The 14557-nt window shown below is 46.5% G+C and overlaps 1 protein-coding gene across 15 annotated transcripts in view; it reads right to left on the bottom strand.

The window, feature by feature from the left end:
- Positions 1-1869: 1869 nt before the first annotated feature.
- COL15A1 (collagen type XV alpha 1 chain) overlaps positions 1870-14557 on the bottom strand; it is a 103958-nt gene continuing 91270 nt past the window's right edge. For all 15 annotated transcript variants that reach the window (XM_067039767.1, XM_067039763.1, XM_067039761.1 and 12 more), the window contains 7 exons: positions 12768-12832; positions 11307-11435; positions 11110-11169; positions 10313-10372; positions 5300-5485; positions 3966-4081; positions 1870-2956 (listed from right to left, as the gene is read on the bottom strand). In XM_067039767.1, coding sequence (XP_066895868.1) covers positions 2743-2956; positions 3966-4081; positions 5300-5485; positions 10313-10372; positions 11110-11169; positions 11307-11435; positions 12768-12832 — 830 coding nt within the window. In that variant the 3' untranslated portion in view covers positions 1870-2742. The remainder of the gene's footprint in view (positions 2957-3965; positions 4082-5299; positions 5486-10312; positions 10373-11109; positions 11170-11306; positions 11436-12767; positions 12833-14557) is intronic.

Here is a 14557-nt window from a genome sequence, read left to right as displayed (position 1 = left end):
GAGAGCTTGCCCTGGACTTCCCCCTTCATTCTGTGTCTCCCCCAACTCCCCTTCCTTCCCAGATTCTCGGCTCCTTCATGCCCTCCACAGTCTGCCTCCCCCATGGAACCTGGCCCCTGATGTGAGTGGATATGGGACAGCCGCTTCTGTCTTTCTGCTTCTGAACAGGGGACCTTGGATGCTGCCGGCTCCAGACCTTGAGAGTCCACACTATGGACTCAGAGCAAGCACCCCAAGAACTCTTGCACTGTAAAGACTAATGTGGCCTCTCTTCCCTCCCCTATTATGCCTGAGAGCGCTAGCCTGCTCCCCAGCCTTGAATGACATTCAGGCATAAAGTGAAGGCTGGAGACCTTTCAATCATTGCGTTTCACTTGTGTGACAAGATCTAGGTGTGAAATACACCAGGTGTTCAGAGGAGGAAGCATGACAAAAGGTAGGCAGGTTCAGAGGACGGGGGGATGTCACAGAGGAAGCAGAGTCTGCATTGGCTGTTGGCAAGAGGGCTAGGCTAGACCTAGAGTGGTTAAGGCTTTCCCAAGATGGGGCAGGGCACGGACAGCAGCCTGGTAGAGGGGCCTATGTGGCTCACTTAAGTATTCATGAGGCCCTCAGGCTAGTGGCCTTTGGCAAATGACAGGAAAACTGATGTTCAGTGAAGGGCCTTGAATGCCAGGCCCAAGATTTTGACCATCATTCTCAGAGTCTAACCGGGACTGGGGGTGATGCAAGGCCTCTTCTGGGAGGGCCGGTTGGTCATACCCTCCTTCGGTGCACAAAGAGGACTGAGAAGCCAGGGCATGAATGTCAACCGCCTTCCTGGGGTCAGCAAAAGGGGTCTCCCCTCCTTTTGGCTCCCCCAAACCCCGACACCACCCTGCACCTTCTGTGGCCCAGGGCCGTGGTGGGCTCTGGCTAAAACAGAAGACACCTTCTTTTCATGACCTCAGCACCGCCTGCTCCCCTCCCCCCTCAGTTTCTGTCCATGCTAGGCACCCCACCCCCCAGCCACCGGGTGGGTGAGTGAGTCCTCAACAATCCCTTCTGGGGCTTTCCAACCTATAACTGTCTCCATCCCATGACTCAGATTTTCACTGCCCTTCCATTTAGGAAGCCCCTAAGTGGAGGTTCTGGGCTGTCTGCCTTTTTTGGTCCTCCATTTCCTTCCTACCCCAAGAACTATTAGGGTGGACTCACTTCGCTGAGTTTCTGGGCCAGCCCAGCTGAATGGGAGGAAATATCCCAGCATGCCACTTGCCTGGTGATTCTGTTTCTCCTGCAGCATCAAGCCAAGAGCCAGAGAGTCACAGCCTGGGAGCTGGGAGGGAGCGAATAGGCAGCCTTGTGCAGTTGCTCCTTGAAATGATCCTGGGCACTGGAGTGAGACGGACCCTGGGCCTGAAACCAGACCCACCATTCAGCAGCCTTGTGACCTGGAACAAGTGACTTCCTGAGCCTCAACTTTTTTTTTTTTTTTTCATTTGTGAAGTAGAGATAAAACAACTTACCTTGCAGGGTTATGAGGAAAGATAAATGGGACTTATGTGAAGTCTGATATTTAGGAGCTGACAGCTGATATTTCTTATTTTATCCCAACCTCCTTGAGAGAAAAAGGCAGATTTGCCCAAAGTCATGTGTTGAGACACAGTTGATCCTGTTTGTCACACTGGGGCTCTTCTGCCCCCACTGAGTGGAAGACAACAGGCAGGAGCAGAGGAGCATGATGGGAAAATCTTCCTGTTCTCTGATCGTCTCCCGAGGGGTAGCACAAGTGGCGGTGACAGGGTTAGCAAACCCACCCCAGGGCCGCTTCCACATCACTGGTGAAGAATAAAGGAACTGGGGGAAAAAAGTGAAACAGAAGAAAGCGCCTGGAAAAGATGTTTTTATGTTCACTTACATGGAAAAAAAAAGAATCAAAGTGTACAGCATGAAGGTATACGTGTCTCAGAAAATTCATCCTCATGAACCTGTTTGTTGAATCGCAGTTATAATTCAAACACTACCAAATGGAAGTTATAAAATCAGGGTGGGGTGTGGGGAAAGGGCCACCACAGGAAAGGTAGTAATTATGTGCTACTTCTTCTCTAGTTTCAGACCATTGGGAGTTTAAACTTTTCCAGCAAGTCATTTATATAAACAGATGCCATACTAAAATATGTTGTGTCAAAATATAAAACTCCTAAAGCAAGATGGCAATATTTTAGGAAAAAAACATTAGAGTCTGGTAATATCAGAAAATACAAATAGGGTCATCTTGAGCAGTTCTGTTTCTCTGTGTGAACAGCAGTTGCAAACAACGGATGTATAGTAAAGAACAAAACATTTGGTCTGCACATAACTTAGAAAGGGGTACATTTCTAAACACTGACTTGGTAAGAAAACATGAAGGACATCTTACACTCAACAACGGTTAAAAGAAGGAAATCACTTTCTGAAGGATGCAGTGGGCAGAGTGCCAAGGCCTTTGTTTTCACCTTGCTCTTAACCGTGTTGGGATGTGTTTACACTGCATGGGTTTCCTGCAGAATCTAGCACCAATAGATGGATCAGATTTTATCTTTGATCTGAGTCCTTAATGTCTTCAGTTTTGAGTGTATTGAGGTATGTTTTCTTTGGTTGCTGTTGTGATGAATGTGTAATAAAAAACTAATATTTACAACGTTTAAACATTTTAGATTTCAGTGTCAACTCTTCACATAAAAAGAAATTGGAAAACTTTTAAGAATCATGGGAAGGTCATTACTTCCTCGCATCTGTCATGAAACTGTTTTCGATACACAGAACAATTAGCCTATTAGCACAGCTGTATGCTTTCTGGTCCAGAATCTTCCCCGTGCTCAGCGGGGAGGCCAAGCCCATGACTGCCATGTCGGCGGTTCGCCACGCTTCACAGTACTGATCCACAAGACGGACTCCGTGGGTGCTGGAGCCGTGCCAAACGACCTTCTGGGGCCTGAAAAGGAATTTTGTTGTGTTACTTTTTGGAATGATCCTTCTTTGTGGCATATCTCGGTGAGCAAATTGGCATAAGTCTAGTGAGTCAAGTCAAGCTCCTGAACCCTCCACGGTCTGACTGCACATCACCTCTCTGTCTTTATCACTGTTTCCAACTTTCTGAACACACTGCATTCCAACCATATCCAGCTTGTACTTGCTCTGAAATCATACTCTCTGCTTTCGTGAATCTGAACCTTTGCTCATGAGGCCCCTTAGTCTGGAATGGCCTCGCTTTCATTTTCAGTGATTCCTTCTCATCTTTCACAAGTCCATTAAACGCCCCCTCTTACAGGAAGGCTTCCTGATTCTCACCACCAAGGAATAATGACTCTTTCCTCTGTGCTCCTACCATCTTATCTGTTTCTCCATTTTCCAATGACAATATTACGTCTAGAATTGTAGCTAGTCTGTGTCTATCTTCCCACAGACTATGAACTTTGAAAGGAGAGGGGCTGTGTAGGTTTATTACTGTGCCTTCCAGGCCTGGCATTAGGCCTGGCATAGAGTAGACACTGAGGAAAAGTTTACTGAGTTGTTCTATTCTTAAAAGCATACATCATTTTCAAAGAATTAGAGTGCAACTCACAGTATAGGGTTAAGGAATCACCAAGAATAGCATTACTTACCACTTATTAAGTGCCTACTGTATGCTAGATGTTCTCACACTTACCTTTAATTCTCACAACAGTCTTATCCATATGGATATGATTATCCTGCCCATTTGACAGGTGAGGCAACTGAGGCTCAAAGAGTGGAAGTGCCTTGCTCAAGGTCCCATATTAAGTTACTGGACCCAGGTCTCCTGGTTCCATGGCCAGGCTCTCTCCATGGCCCCTGGCTGCCTCACTGAGGCTTTACGCTGGCAGCACCCCAGAGGAGCAGCTGATAGGGGCATCCCATTGTTAGACTGTCTCCTAAAACTGTCTATCATATGATATACTTCAAGGGCTTGCATCTCTACTTACCAAGAAGGATCTGTCATTACGTCTCGGCCATCAAAGGAATATATTGGAACATGTGTGTTGAATTGACCTCCATGACCAGAAAAAATTGAGTCCCAATTATTAAAAAGTACTTGGCCCTATGGAGACAAAATGCCATATTAGAATCATTATACAAACAGCCTGCAAATATTTATCCATTCTTCAAGGCCCAGAAGTCCCTAACCCCAATCCCAGATCCTGGACAGAGTGAGAACTCAGGAAATACTTGTGGTTTGATTTTATCATCTTTCCTTGAACCCTTTTGGCTTTACGGTCTTATTTCTTGAGGTAATTTCTTTTACTATATGTGTATAACGTCTCCTCCCTATCAAAAGTGTGTTTTAGGTCTTTATCATTTGCTATTTTAAACGTATATACTGAGCTTCAAATTTGTGCCAAGCCTTGTGCCAACCTACAAGTGGATGATGTGGAGATGAATTTCTTACTCCTTTTCCTTCGGTTCTTTGTATTCCAAGAATACAATCTGAGGGGCTGAATGTGGTAGAATAGAACCTTGGAAGATGGGATGGGGAGTGCTGGGTGTGGGGCCAGGATGGACTTGCCAGCCTCAAGGTTCCAAACTGGAGTACTGGGGTCACAGGGACCAAAGGGTCTCGAAGCACCTTTGAGGTCTGGTTAGGGGTCAGGACCCAGGATGTGTGTGAGCACCAACAGGGCTGCCCCTCCATAGCCTTAAAGGAGTAGAGGCTATTTCCATGGTACAACTGAGGGGTGATGCGGGGCCCTGCCTTGCCAGGGAACGAGGGCAGAGAAAGATCTGAGGGTACCAAACCAGGGTGCAGGACAGAGTGGCTCTGCTTTGGGACCAGTGCTCGCCAGCTGTTCTCTGGTGCCACTCAGCCAGTGCTCTACAGAAGGCATCCTCAGGTGGAACCAAGAGGGGGTCAAGGAAACTAATTCCAGTTTGTAATAACTTTGAGTAAACTGCTTTCTCCCTGTGAGCCTCAGTTTCCTCATCTGACAAACAGAAAAGTATAACTCCCATTTTTATCGGGAGTATCTATTAAGATCATGGATATGAAGTGCATTGTAAACAAACACAAAAGCTATGTAAATGAAAGAGGTCATTACTATCCCTCCTGTCTGCTCCAAGGGTCATAAACCATCCAAACAGGAAGGGCCATTGTAAATATAAGGCAATGAGGTCCAGAGAGGGAAAGTAACCACCCAAAGTCACACAGCTAATCAGGGCCTTGAAACAGCATACTTCTGATGATGTTAGGATTGGCAACTGCCTCTAGTCCCTGTGGAGACCAGTCCATCCAGGAGGCAATGGGAACGATGTTTATTTTTACCTTAAGGTTCACTATTGGAAGGCTATATCTCTCTGCTTTCCTCACAACTGTAGAGAGATCTTGCAAATGGGAGGACAAGAATGCTTCGTAGGTGGACAACAGTCCTGCTGCCCTGGCCTGCTGGAAGCACTGAAAATCAGCTCGAATGTCCCCAGAAAATGGCGTGTTCAGAGCGACCAAGTGTAGCTGAAAAAAGTGAGAGAAAAGATAGTGCAGTTGAAGAATTAAAGCAAACTCCAACCCCCATAACCATCACATGTTCCTAATAAGATCCCAGACTTGCTGCAATGGAAGGCACGCTAGAGGTCACCTTACTCAACCTCTACCTGACATTGGAATTCTAGCCCCTGCTGGACCATCTTCAGGGAAGGAGAGCTCAGGTCTCCCAAAGCAGCCTGTGTCAGCAATCTGAACAGCTCTAAGTAGTAGAAATTTCTTCCATATATGAGAAAAACAAAACAAAATAAAGCACTTCAGAGATCTGAATCCAGTCTGCAGGCAGGCCATCTGTGGGTCTGCCCCTCATTGAGTTTCTAGGAGGTTTTTAAGCTGGCTTCCGTCCTAGATCTCAGAGCTACATCAAGCTATCTGCCTCCTGCCCTTTCTTCCACCTCCTGAGTAGGCCTGGGGCTGATCATGAGGGACCAGAGGGAAAAGGCATTGAAAGGAGAAGGTCATGCCATTTATTACCAAGACTGCTGGGATAGACCCTTTTGGAAACTAGGGGTCATACAGTAATTCTAGCCTCACATTCCTGCCACCTTGGTCAGGAGCCCAAATAAAAGCCATTCCATAATCTGCTTTCTCCCCCTCTTTCTCTCCCCAAGCCCAGCCTTCTTTTGCGGCCCTCTCTCCCAGCCCTTTCTGTCGTACCCTCTGAATTATACTCCATAGTCAAGGAGTAGTCATCTCCCTCCTCAATCTCATGTCAGGAGTAACTTTTATCTCATTAGCATAGAGCTGGTGCAGGACCCGGGCCCAAGTCGCCAGAAAAGGAAAATATTGTTAAATATCTTAAACCCATCTTCCTCCCTCTTATGTGTCTGAAGACCGTGGCACCCGAAGGAAGAGGCCCTATGGTCTCATCACCTTTCTGCTGCTGTGTTTCTGGGGGCTACACCCAAGGGCAGCCCTGAGGGACTGTGCTTCCCTGATACCAGAGGACACCTAGGAAAGGGGCAGCGGTGAGTGCGGGTCTCCCTGCCACACCTCCAACCACACCACCTCCACCTCTCCTTCTTTAAGGAGATGCACAGAGAAATGTCTGCAACGATGGCTGCTTCTGAATGGTGAGATTGGGGGCTTTTATGTTCTCATGTTTCTATACCTTTAACCACTGGAACATTTCTATCATGGATATCATTTTTATGAAGACAGTGACATTTCCACAATCAAATGTTAAAATGGCTTTTTGAAGATGGTTGTAGTTGTGTAAAATTATAAGTGATTTACTATTTTCTTTCCCACTCTTTTTTTTTTTTTTTTTGTGGCTGTGTTGGGTCTTCACTGCTGCGCGGGCCCTCTCTAGTTGCGGTGAGCGGGGGCTGCTCTTTGTTGTATGCGTGGGCTTCTTGTTGTGGTGGCTTCTCGTTGTGGAGCATGGGCTCTAGGTGCGTGGGCTTCGGTAGTTGCAGCACATGGGCTTAGTTGCTCTGCGACATGTGGGCTCTTCCTGGACCAGGGATCCAACCCGGGTCCCCTGTATTGGCAGGTGGATTCTTAACCACTGCACCACCAGGAAAGTCCCCTTCCCCATTCTTTTTATTCATTGTCCAAATTTTCTACAATGAATATGTATTGCCTTAGAATTTATTTAAAAATTTTGTAGCTACTGCCCTAATGTCTCCCCTCATAACTAAGCTTTTTTTTTAGTCTTTTTTTTTTTTTTTTTTTTTTTGCGGTACGCGGGCCTCTCACTGTTGTGGCCCCTCCCGTTGCGGAGCACAGGCTCCAGACGCGCAGGCTCAGCGGCCACGGCTCACGGGCCCAGCCGCTCCGCGGCACGTGGGATCCTCCCGGACCGGGGCACGAACCCGCGTCCCCTGCATCGGCAGGCGGACTCTCAACCACTGCGCCACCAGGGAAGCCCCATAACTAAGCTTTTTGAAGGGTTACCTACACTTGCTTCTCTATTTCCTCACCTCCCATCTACTCTGCAACCAACTAGAATCTTGTTGGCGTCCTCCATGCTACAGAAATGCTTTTCTCTAGTTTCTCAATTTGAACAACACCTTTTAGTTCTTTCAATGGGCCTCTTGGCAGCATTTTGACACTGCTGGCTTCTATCTTGTTTGGCATTCTTTCTTCCTCTCTGGCAATGGCTTCTCAGTTTCCTTCTCGTATGTCTTCCATCAGCTCCTTTTTGTTTTTGCTCCTCAAAAACCAATCTCTTCTCACCATATAGATTCTCTTTTGAGAATCTTACCATCCCCAAGACAATTTCCATAGCTCTGCTGAAAACTCCCAAGTCTGTATCTCCAGACCAGACCCACCGCAGGGTTGCAGACCTTCTGATCCTGCTTCCTCCTGGTGGTCTCCACTCAGATATCCTACAGGTACCGCAGACTCACCATGCCCTACATTAGTTCCTGTTTGGTGAATGGCAGCACTAAAGGAAACGTGTTTCTGGTGTCCGCCAAGTCCATGCCGCCTTCTTTGAAAGTGTCCCCACAATACTTGCTAAAAAGAGTGGCCTCAGGCCATTCAATTTCATTCTCTTGGCTGCTCTTTTTTTTTGTTTTTACATTTTAAAAAAATTGGGGTATTGTTGCTCCACAGTGCTGTGCTAGCCTCTGCTGCACAACGAAGTGAACAGCCATGTATACACATATCCCTTCCCTCCTGAACCCCACTCCCACCTGCCTCCCATCCCACATACCTAGGTCACCACAGAGCACTGAGCCAAGCTCCCCTCACTACACAGCAGGCTCCCGCCAGCCATCTGTTTTACACATGGCAGTGCACATACATCAATCCCAATCTCCCAATTCATCCCCTCCTTGTGTCTACACATCCACTCTCCACATCTGCATCTCCATTCCTCTCTTGGCTACTCTTATTTTATTTTATTTATTTTATTTTATTTATTTAATTTTTTGTGGTACGCAGGCCTCTCACTGTTGTGGCCTCTCCCGTTGCGGAGCACAGGCTCCAGACGCGCAGGCTCAATGGCCCAGCCGCTCTGTGGCATGTGGGATCTTCCCGGACCAGGGCACGAACCCGTGTCCCCTGCCACCAGGGAAGCCCTACTATTTTGTAAAAAAAATAAATTTATTTATTTATTTTTGGCTCCGTTGGGTCTTCGTTGCTACACGCAGGCTTTCTCTGGTTGCGGCGAGTGGGGGCTACTCTTCGTTGTGGTGTGTGGGCTTCTCATTGTGGTGGCTTCTCTTGTTGCAGAGCACGGGCTCTAGGCATGTGGGCTTCAGTAGTTGCAGCACACGGGCTCAGTAGTCGTGGCACGCAGGCTCAGTAGTTGTGGTGCATGGGCTTAGTTGCTCCACAGCATGTGGGATCTTCCCGGACCAGGGCTCGAACCCGTGTCTCCTGCATTGGCAGGCAGATTCTTAACCACTGCGCCACCAGGGAAGTCCCTTGGCTACTCTTGATTTGACTGGGAGTAGGCCCATGTAGACTACCTCTCCCAAGACTCTGAATTGAGTCAGGTGGTACTGAGCTCTGCAGCTGTAAGATCCCATAGAGTTGAGGCCAGGATCAGTGCCATGGCAACCCAAGGCTGTGCGCAAGTTTTGCAGATGTATCCTATGTCTGTGTGCTGGGGTGGGGGTGGAGGGGAAGCAGGAGGAAAGACCTTTGCAGAGGCTGGCCTGTAGAGATACTAATAGCAGGAACAAGAGTCCACAGGCCCCGTTGTACTTCCTGCGATTGAGTTCCAGGAGGTTCCTGCAATTATCTGAACAAAATCTTCATTTACACTAGTGAAGAAATAGAGTGAGAGTTTCAGGTCTAAGAAACAAAATGATCCCTGCAAAAAAAAAAATCTATCACTAGGGCTTCCCTGGTGGCGCAGTGGTTGAGAGTCCGCCTGCCGAGGCAGGGGACACGGGTTCGTGCCCCGGTCCGGGAAGATCCCACATGCCGCGGCTTAGACCCATAAGCCATGGCTGCTGAGCCTGCGCATCCGGAGCCTGCGCTCCGCAACGGGAGAGGCCACAACAGTGAGAGGCCCGCGTACCGCAAAAAAAAAAAATAATCCAGCACCACTCAGTTACCCAAGCAGAAACCTGGGCATCATTCCTGATCCCCTCGTCCTCACTGCCCCATACCCAACCAATGACCAAATTGTCACTCCTGCCTCCTTAATTTCTCTCCCATCTGCCCACTTTTCTACATGTTCACTGCTGTGATCCTAGTTCAGATAATACAGTAACTACTTAACTGTCTTTGGGTCCCTGGTCCTGTGCCCTCTAATCCATTTGTACATTATAAGCAAGGTAATTTCTCTGACGCCAATCTTATTTACCCTTGTTTTCCTTAAAATCCTTCAATGTTCCCCCACTGCCCAGTGGAAAAGGCCAGAGGCCTTGGCTTGGCTTTCAGGTCCTTGATGACTGACCTTGCCCTATGCAGACTATACTTTTCCCTTCCCTGCCTTGAACTCTACTCCTTCAGCAAGACTGAAATACCTGGAATTAGAGAAATGTACAGTGCTTGCCCTTGCCTCCCTCTGTTCCATAATCCCTCTGCCTGGAACTCCCATTCCCCTCCCCTTACCTGGCTCTCCCTTGTTCTCACCTGTCCTTCAGGTCGTGATTTAAAGGTCACCTCCTCCAAAGAAGGCAGACTTCTTTGACCTTCCTAACACTCCCAGTACCCTGTGTTTGCCTCACCCCAACGACTTCTCACACTGTATTGGAATTACCTATTTTTTATTTGCCTCTCTGGCTCATCTATGTGCATCTTGAGGGTAGGAACTGTGTGCCAAGCATGAGGCCTGGCACATGACAGACATACTTTCGGCATCTGTACAGTAAATGCATGAATTGTACTTACTGCAGGGCTGTCATAATTAACACTTGAAACAGACGCCAGTGGAAGCTGAAGCTGATGAGACTGTCAGGTAAAAAAGGAAAAAAAAAAAAACAGTCCTGAATATGCATTCAATCTGTTCTTCACCGTACACTAAGGTACCAGTGCAATGTTTCTTAGAAAGCTGCTTTAAACAGTTTGTCATGGTCTTTGGACCACTCTTAACTGTGAAGAGTTTCACACATGAACGAAAAATTATCCTCGGAAAGGGGGTGGATATTCTCAAGACTTTTAGGAAGAGTGCTGAATCAAGGAAGAAGTCCATGTTTTACAACCAACTCATTCACTTAATAGAGCAAGGCACCTCTTCAGAGCCTCAGCTTCCTCACTTGCAAAGTGGGAATGCTACTACCTGCCTCAAAGGGTAGCTGTAAGGTTAGAATAGTGGACAATGCAAGCTGCTGTTGTTCTTATCAGGCAAGGAAGTCTCAGTGTCAAATATTAAAGGGCTCTTCTAGATTGCTTATGCCAACCGTGTTTTCACAGATCAATAAACTGAGGCCAAGAGAAGGGAAGTCCCTTGCCCAAGAGGATTCAGCTACGACATGGGAATGGCAGGTCTCCAGCGTCTGGATCCAGCTCTCCCTCCAGCTGTTGTGAGAACGTTCTGTTGGCACTTGGTAATTGTGGGGCTTCTGCCAGATAGTGAACCACGCAGAGCTGGCTGTCCAGAGTCTGGAGAGCTTGATACCGGATGCCAAGGGGATTCAGCAAGTGCTGATGAATGAAGGAGCTAGAGGTAAGGCAGGGAAACGACTCACATTGCTGGAAAGCGCAGGGGGTGGTGGGCTGTCATCCGGAATGGGGATCAGTTGTCCCAGCTTTAAGGAAAAGAGTACGTTGAAAATGAAACATCAACTAGAAACTGTTCGCCTATTTTCAAATCAGAAAAATGGCATTTACAGGAGTAGAATGTTATTTTTAGAGGGTACTTGGAGGCAGTTTGTTAAAGGATTACCTGTAATTTTTTCCAGCCATCTCTGACACGAATGAAAAACTCGGTGCTGTCCTTCAGGTAGATGAATGTCCCTTCTATGACCAAATGGGCTTTCTGCAACATGTCAGCCATGTTGCTAAATGCTGTAACCTGTCAGATAATTTAAAATTCCAAACACTGCGGTTATCATCACAGCGATGGCACAATTTGAAAAACTGGCCTCTTTGTAAAGTCAAATATGAGCCATCTCCTCACAGTCAGTGGCAAGGCTTATTGTGCCACAGAGAGATATATAACTTCATTAATAACCAAAGGACTTTCTTTCCGATAAAACAAAAACATGCATTACCTTGAAACACAAATCTCAATGACAATAAACAAATTAAAACAAAGAAGATAGTATCCTGAGGGTTCAAAGACATTTAAAAACTGTTAACAGAGTTGGCTCTGTTGGACGTTGGTCATTGCCACTTCCATTTGTGTGAGCTGCACAACAGCACCAACATTGTTACATGTGTTTTGTTAGCTCATATGCTGCTCCTTACAGGGTTTCAAATTTCTTTTCATTTGGAGTAAGAAATGTAAGCAAGTGAGTTACTTTCCCTACGTCTTAAATCTTTTTTGCCTGGTTGGGTAGTTCCAGTATTAAATACACAGCAGAAAATGGGGGTCTGTAATTTCTCTGTCTAGAAAATTGCCAGAGATCAGACAGCCATCTTGGCCTATCCAGGCACAGGCATAAAAGCTGGAAAAAAATCTATTGAGAAGTATCAAGCCTCAAAGAAATATCAACCAAGGAAGCTGTTATTTTTCTTTTCAACTGAGAAAGATTATAAAAACTTAATGGTCACCTAGCTTTGAAGATGACTTTGTGATTAAAATGACTTAGGCATCCCCCAAAGGTACCAAATATCGAAATTCCATCTACTGTTGGACAGTTCTTCATCTGGCAGCCCAAATTTCCAAATAAAATCTATCAAAGACCAAAGAGCATTCCTAGAACTCCTGACATCCTAATGAGGTATTTGTCCCTGTTTCTGTGCGTCACAATAATCTCTGTGTGCCATATCCTGCTCCAGTGATCTGCAGGGTAACAAGGTACAAGAGCCATCCTTTGGTAGAATGGAGAAGGCTGCATTACCCTGGGGAAATGCAACCAGCACAGGGCCTCCTGTGATGTTGTTTACAGTCTTGTGCCTGTGTTTTCTGATGTAATATGACTGGCTCTTGTTACAGTTTAGTCGATTAAGGATTGGAAAGGTGGAACTTAAATCATAAATGATTTTGTAGTCTGTATCTTTTTACTTAATAAGTCATCCAAAGAGATAATAAATACCCTGTTTGTGAAGTTATACCATTTCTATTGTCATGGAGGCCTAACTCCAACAGAGAAGGTGTGCCAGCCCCTAAACACTGCAGCCAAAGTTCCAAGGAAACCCATCCAAAGCAGAAGGATGAAGACACACTGATGATAATACTGACCAGGTTCCTGGATCCGGGAAGCCCTGGCTGTCCTGGAGGGCCAGGTGGGCCTGGAATGGCCACAGCTAAGACAAAGCAGAAAAGAGAAGTTACAAAAAAGCACACTCTCTGCAAAATGCCTTCGATGTTCAGCTGGTCACTGAGGGGAGCGTTCACCACCCCACTCACAGTGCTGCAAAGTGTTGCAGCTCGTAACCGAATCTTAGGAGCTCTGGGCCCAGCATATGACTCAGCCACATTGACTGGTTTGGGGGAGAACTGAGATTCTTGACTGTAGCCCTGGATGAAGTCATGCCTAAGACTTTCCAATTTTATAAGTGAAAAATTCCTGTTGTTTCAATTGTTTGTATAAGTCAGTCTGAGTTGAATTTTCTGTCACTTGCATCCAAAAATGCTCTGACTCATACAACTTATTTCTCCCAAGAGACAAGCAGGTAATTACTGAACAGAGGAAGCAGGCTTAGAAAGAAGAAAAGGTGCTAGGCTACAGCGGGGGCAGGGTAGGGCAGTGACAGGGGCCCTGGACGTCCAGCCAGGAGACTCAAGTTCCTGATCTGTCAATTCTCAGCTGTGCGATCTTGGGGAAACAACAAGCTCTCTGAACCCCAGCTTCTTCATCGGTGAAATGTAAACAGATATTTCTTCACTAGCCTGTGTTGAGAACGGAGAAGAACACAAACTAGGAATGTGCTTTGCAAATTGTATAGCATCCAACCAGAGATTCTTACCTTTTGAAGAGTCAAAATGCCCTTAAAAATCAAATCAAGGCTATTGCCCTCTCCCCTAGAAAAATGCATACCTGCATATCTGCAAGTGCACGCGCACCCGCGCACACACCCACACACACAAACACACACACACACTTCTACTTAGAATGTTAGTGGGATGATAGCTCCCTGAGGGACATCTTTGAATTTTCTAGGAGTTTATGGTTCCCAAATGAAGAGTCCTTACTTTAGGCAAACATAAAGAAATGTTATTATAGCAATTCCGCTGCTCTCCTTCTACCTCTCTGATCTCCAGTTCCCCCCAGAATCTGCAAAACTCTTGGCAGAGTTAAGGATGTTTGTACAAGTCCCAGTAAAATTACTGTATGAGATTTTTGAGGTCACTGCAAATAAGCCTGCAGTCTGACACAGGACCTGAAAATTCATACACAGGTGGTGAATGTCTAGTGGAGACAAGGTCTGAGGACTTGCATTTGGACCCCAGCCATGCCTCTTCCTAGGATTTGTGACCTTGAGTCAGACTCTTAACCTCTCTGAGCTTTGGTGCCTTCATCCATAAAATGAGTTTTATAATCTTATGTATTTCATCTCCCTCCTGGGGTTGCTGTTAAGATTAAATGGGATAGGGGCTTCCCAGGTGGCGCAGCGATAAGAATCCGCCTGCCAATTGCAGGGGACATGGGTTCGATCCGTGGTCCGGGAGGATCCCACATGCCGCAGAGCTACTAAGCCCGAGCACCACAACTACTGAGCCTGCGCTCTAGAGCCCGTGAGCCACAACTACTGAGTCCATGTGCCACAACTACTAAAAAAGCCTGCGCACCTAGAGCCTGTGCTCCGCAACAAGAGAAGCCACCGCAGTGAGAAGCCTGTGCACTGCAACGAAGAGTAGCCCCCGCTCGCCACAACTAGAGAAAGCCCACGTGCAGCAACAAAGACCCAGTGCAGCCAAAAATAAGTAAATTTTTAAAAAAATTTTAAAAAAGATTAAATGGGATAATGGATATGGGAGTGTTTTGTAAACTGTGAATTGCTATATATATTATGTGAAGGGTAATCCTT

Source organism: Kogia breviceps, chromosome 8, assembly GCF_026419965.1.
Source record: "Kogia breviceps isolate mKogBre1 chromosome 8, mKogBre1 haplotype 1, whole genome shotgun sequence".
Taxonomy (NCBI): Eukaryota; Metazoa; Chordata; class Mammalia; order Artiodactyla; family Physeteridae; genus Kogia; species Kogia breviceps.
This window is presented reverse-complemented; position numbering and strand designations above follow the sequence as displayed.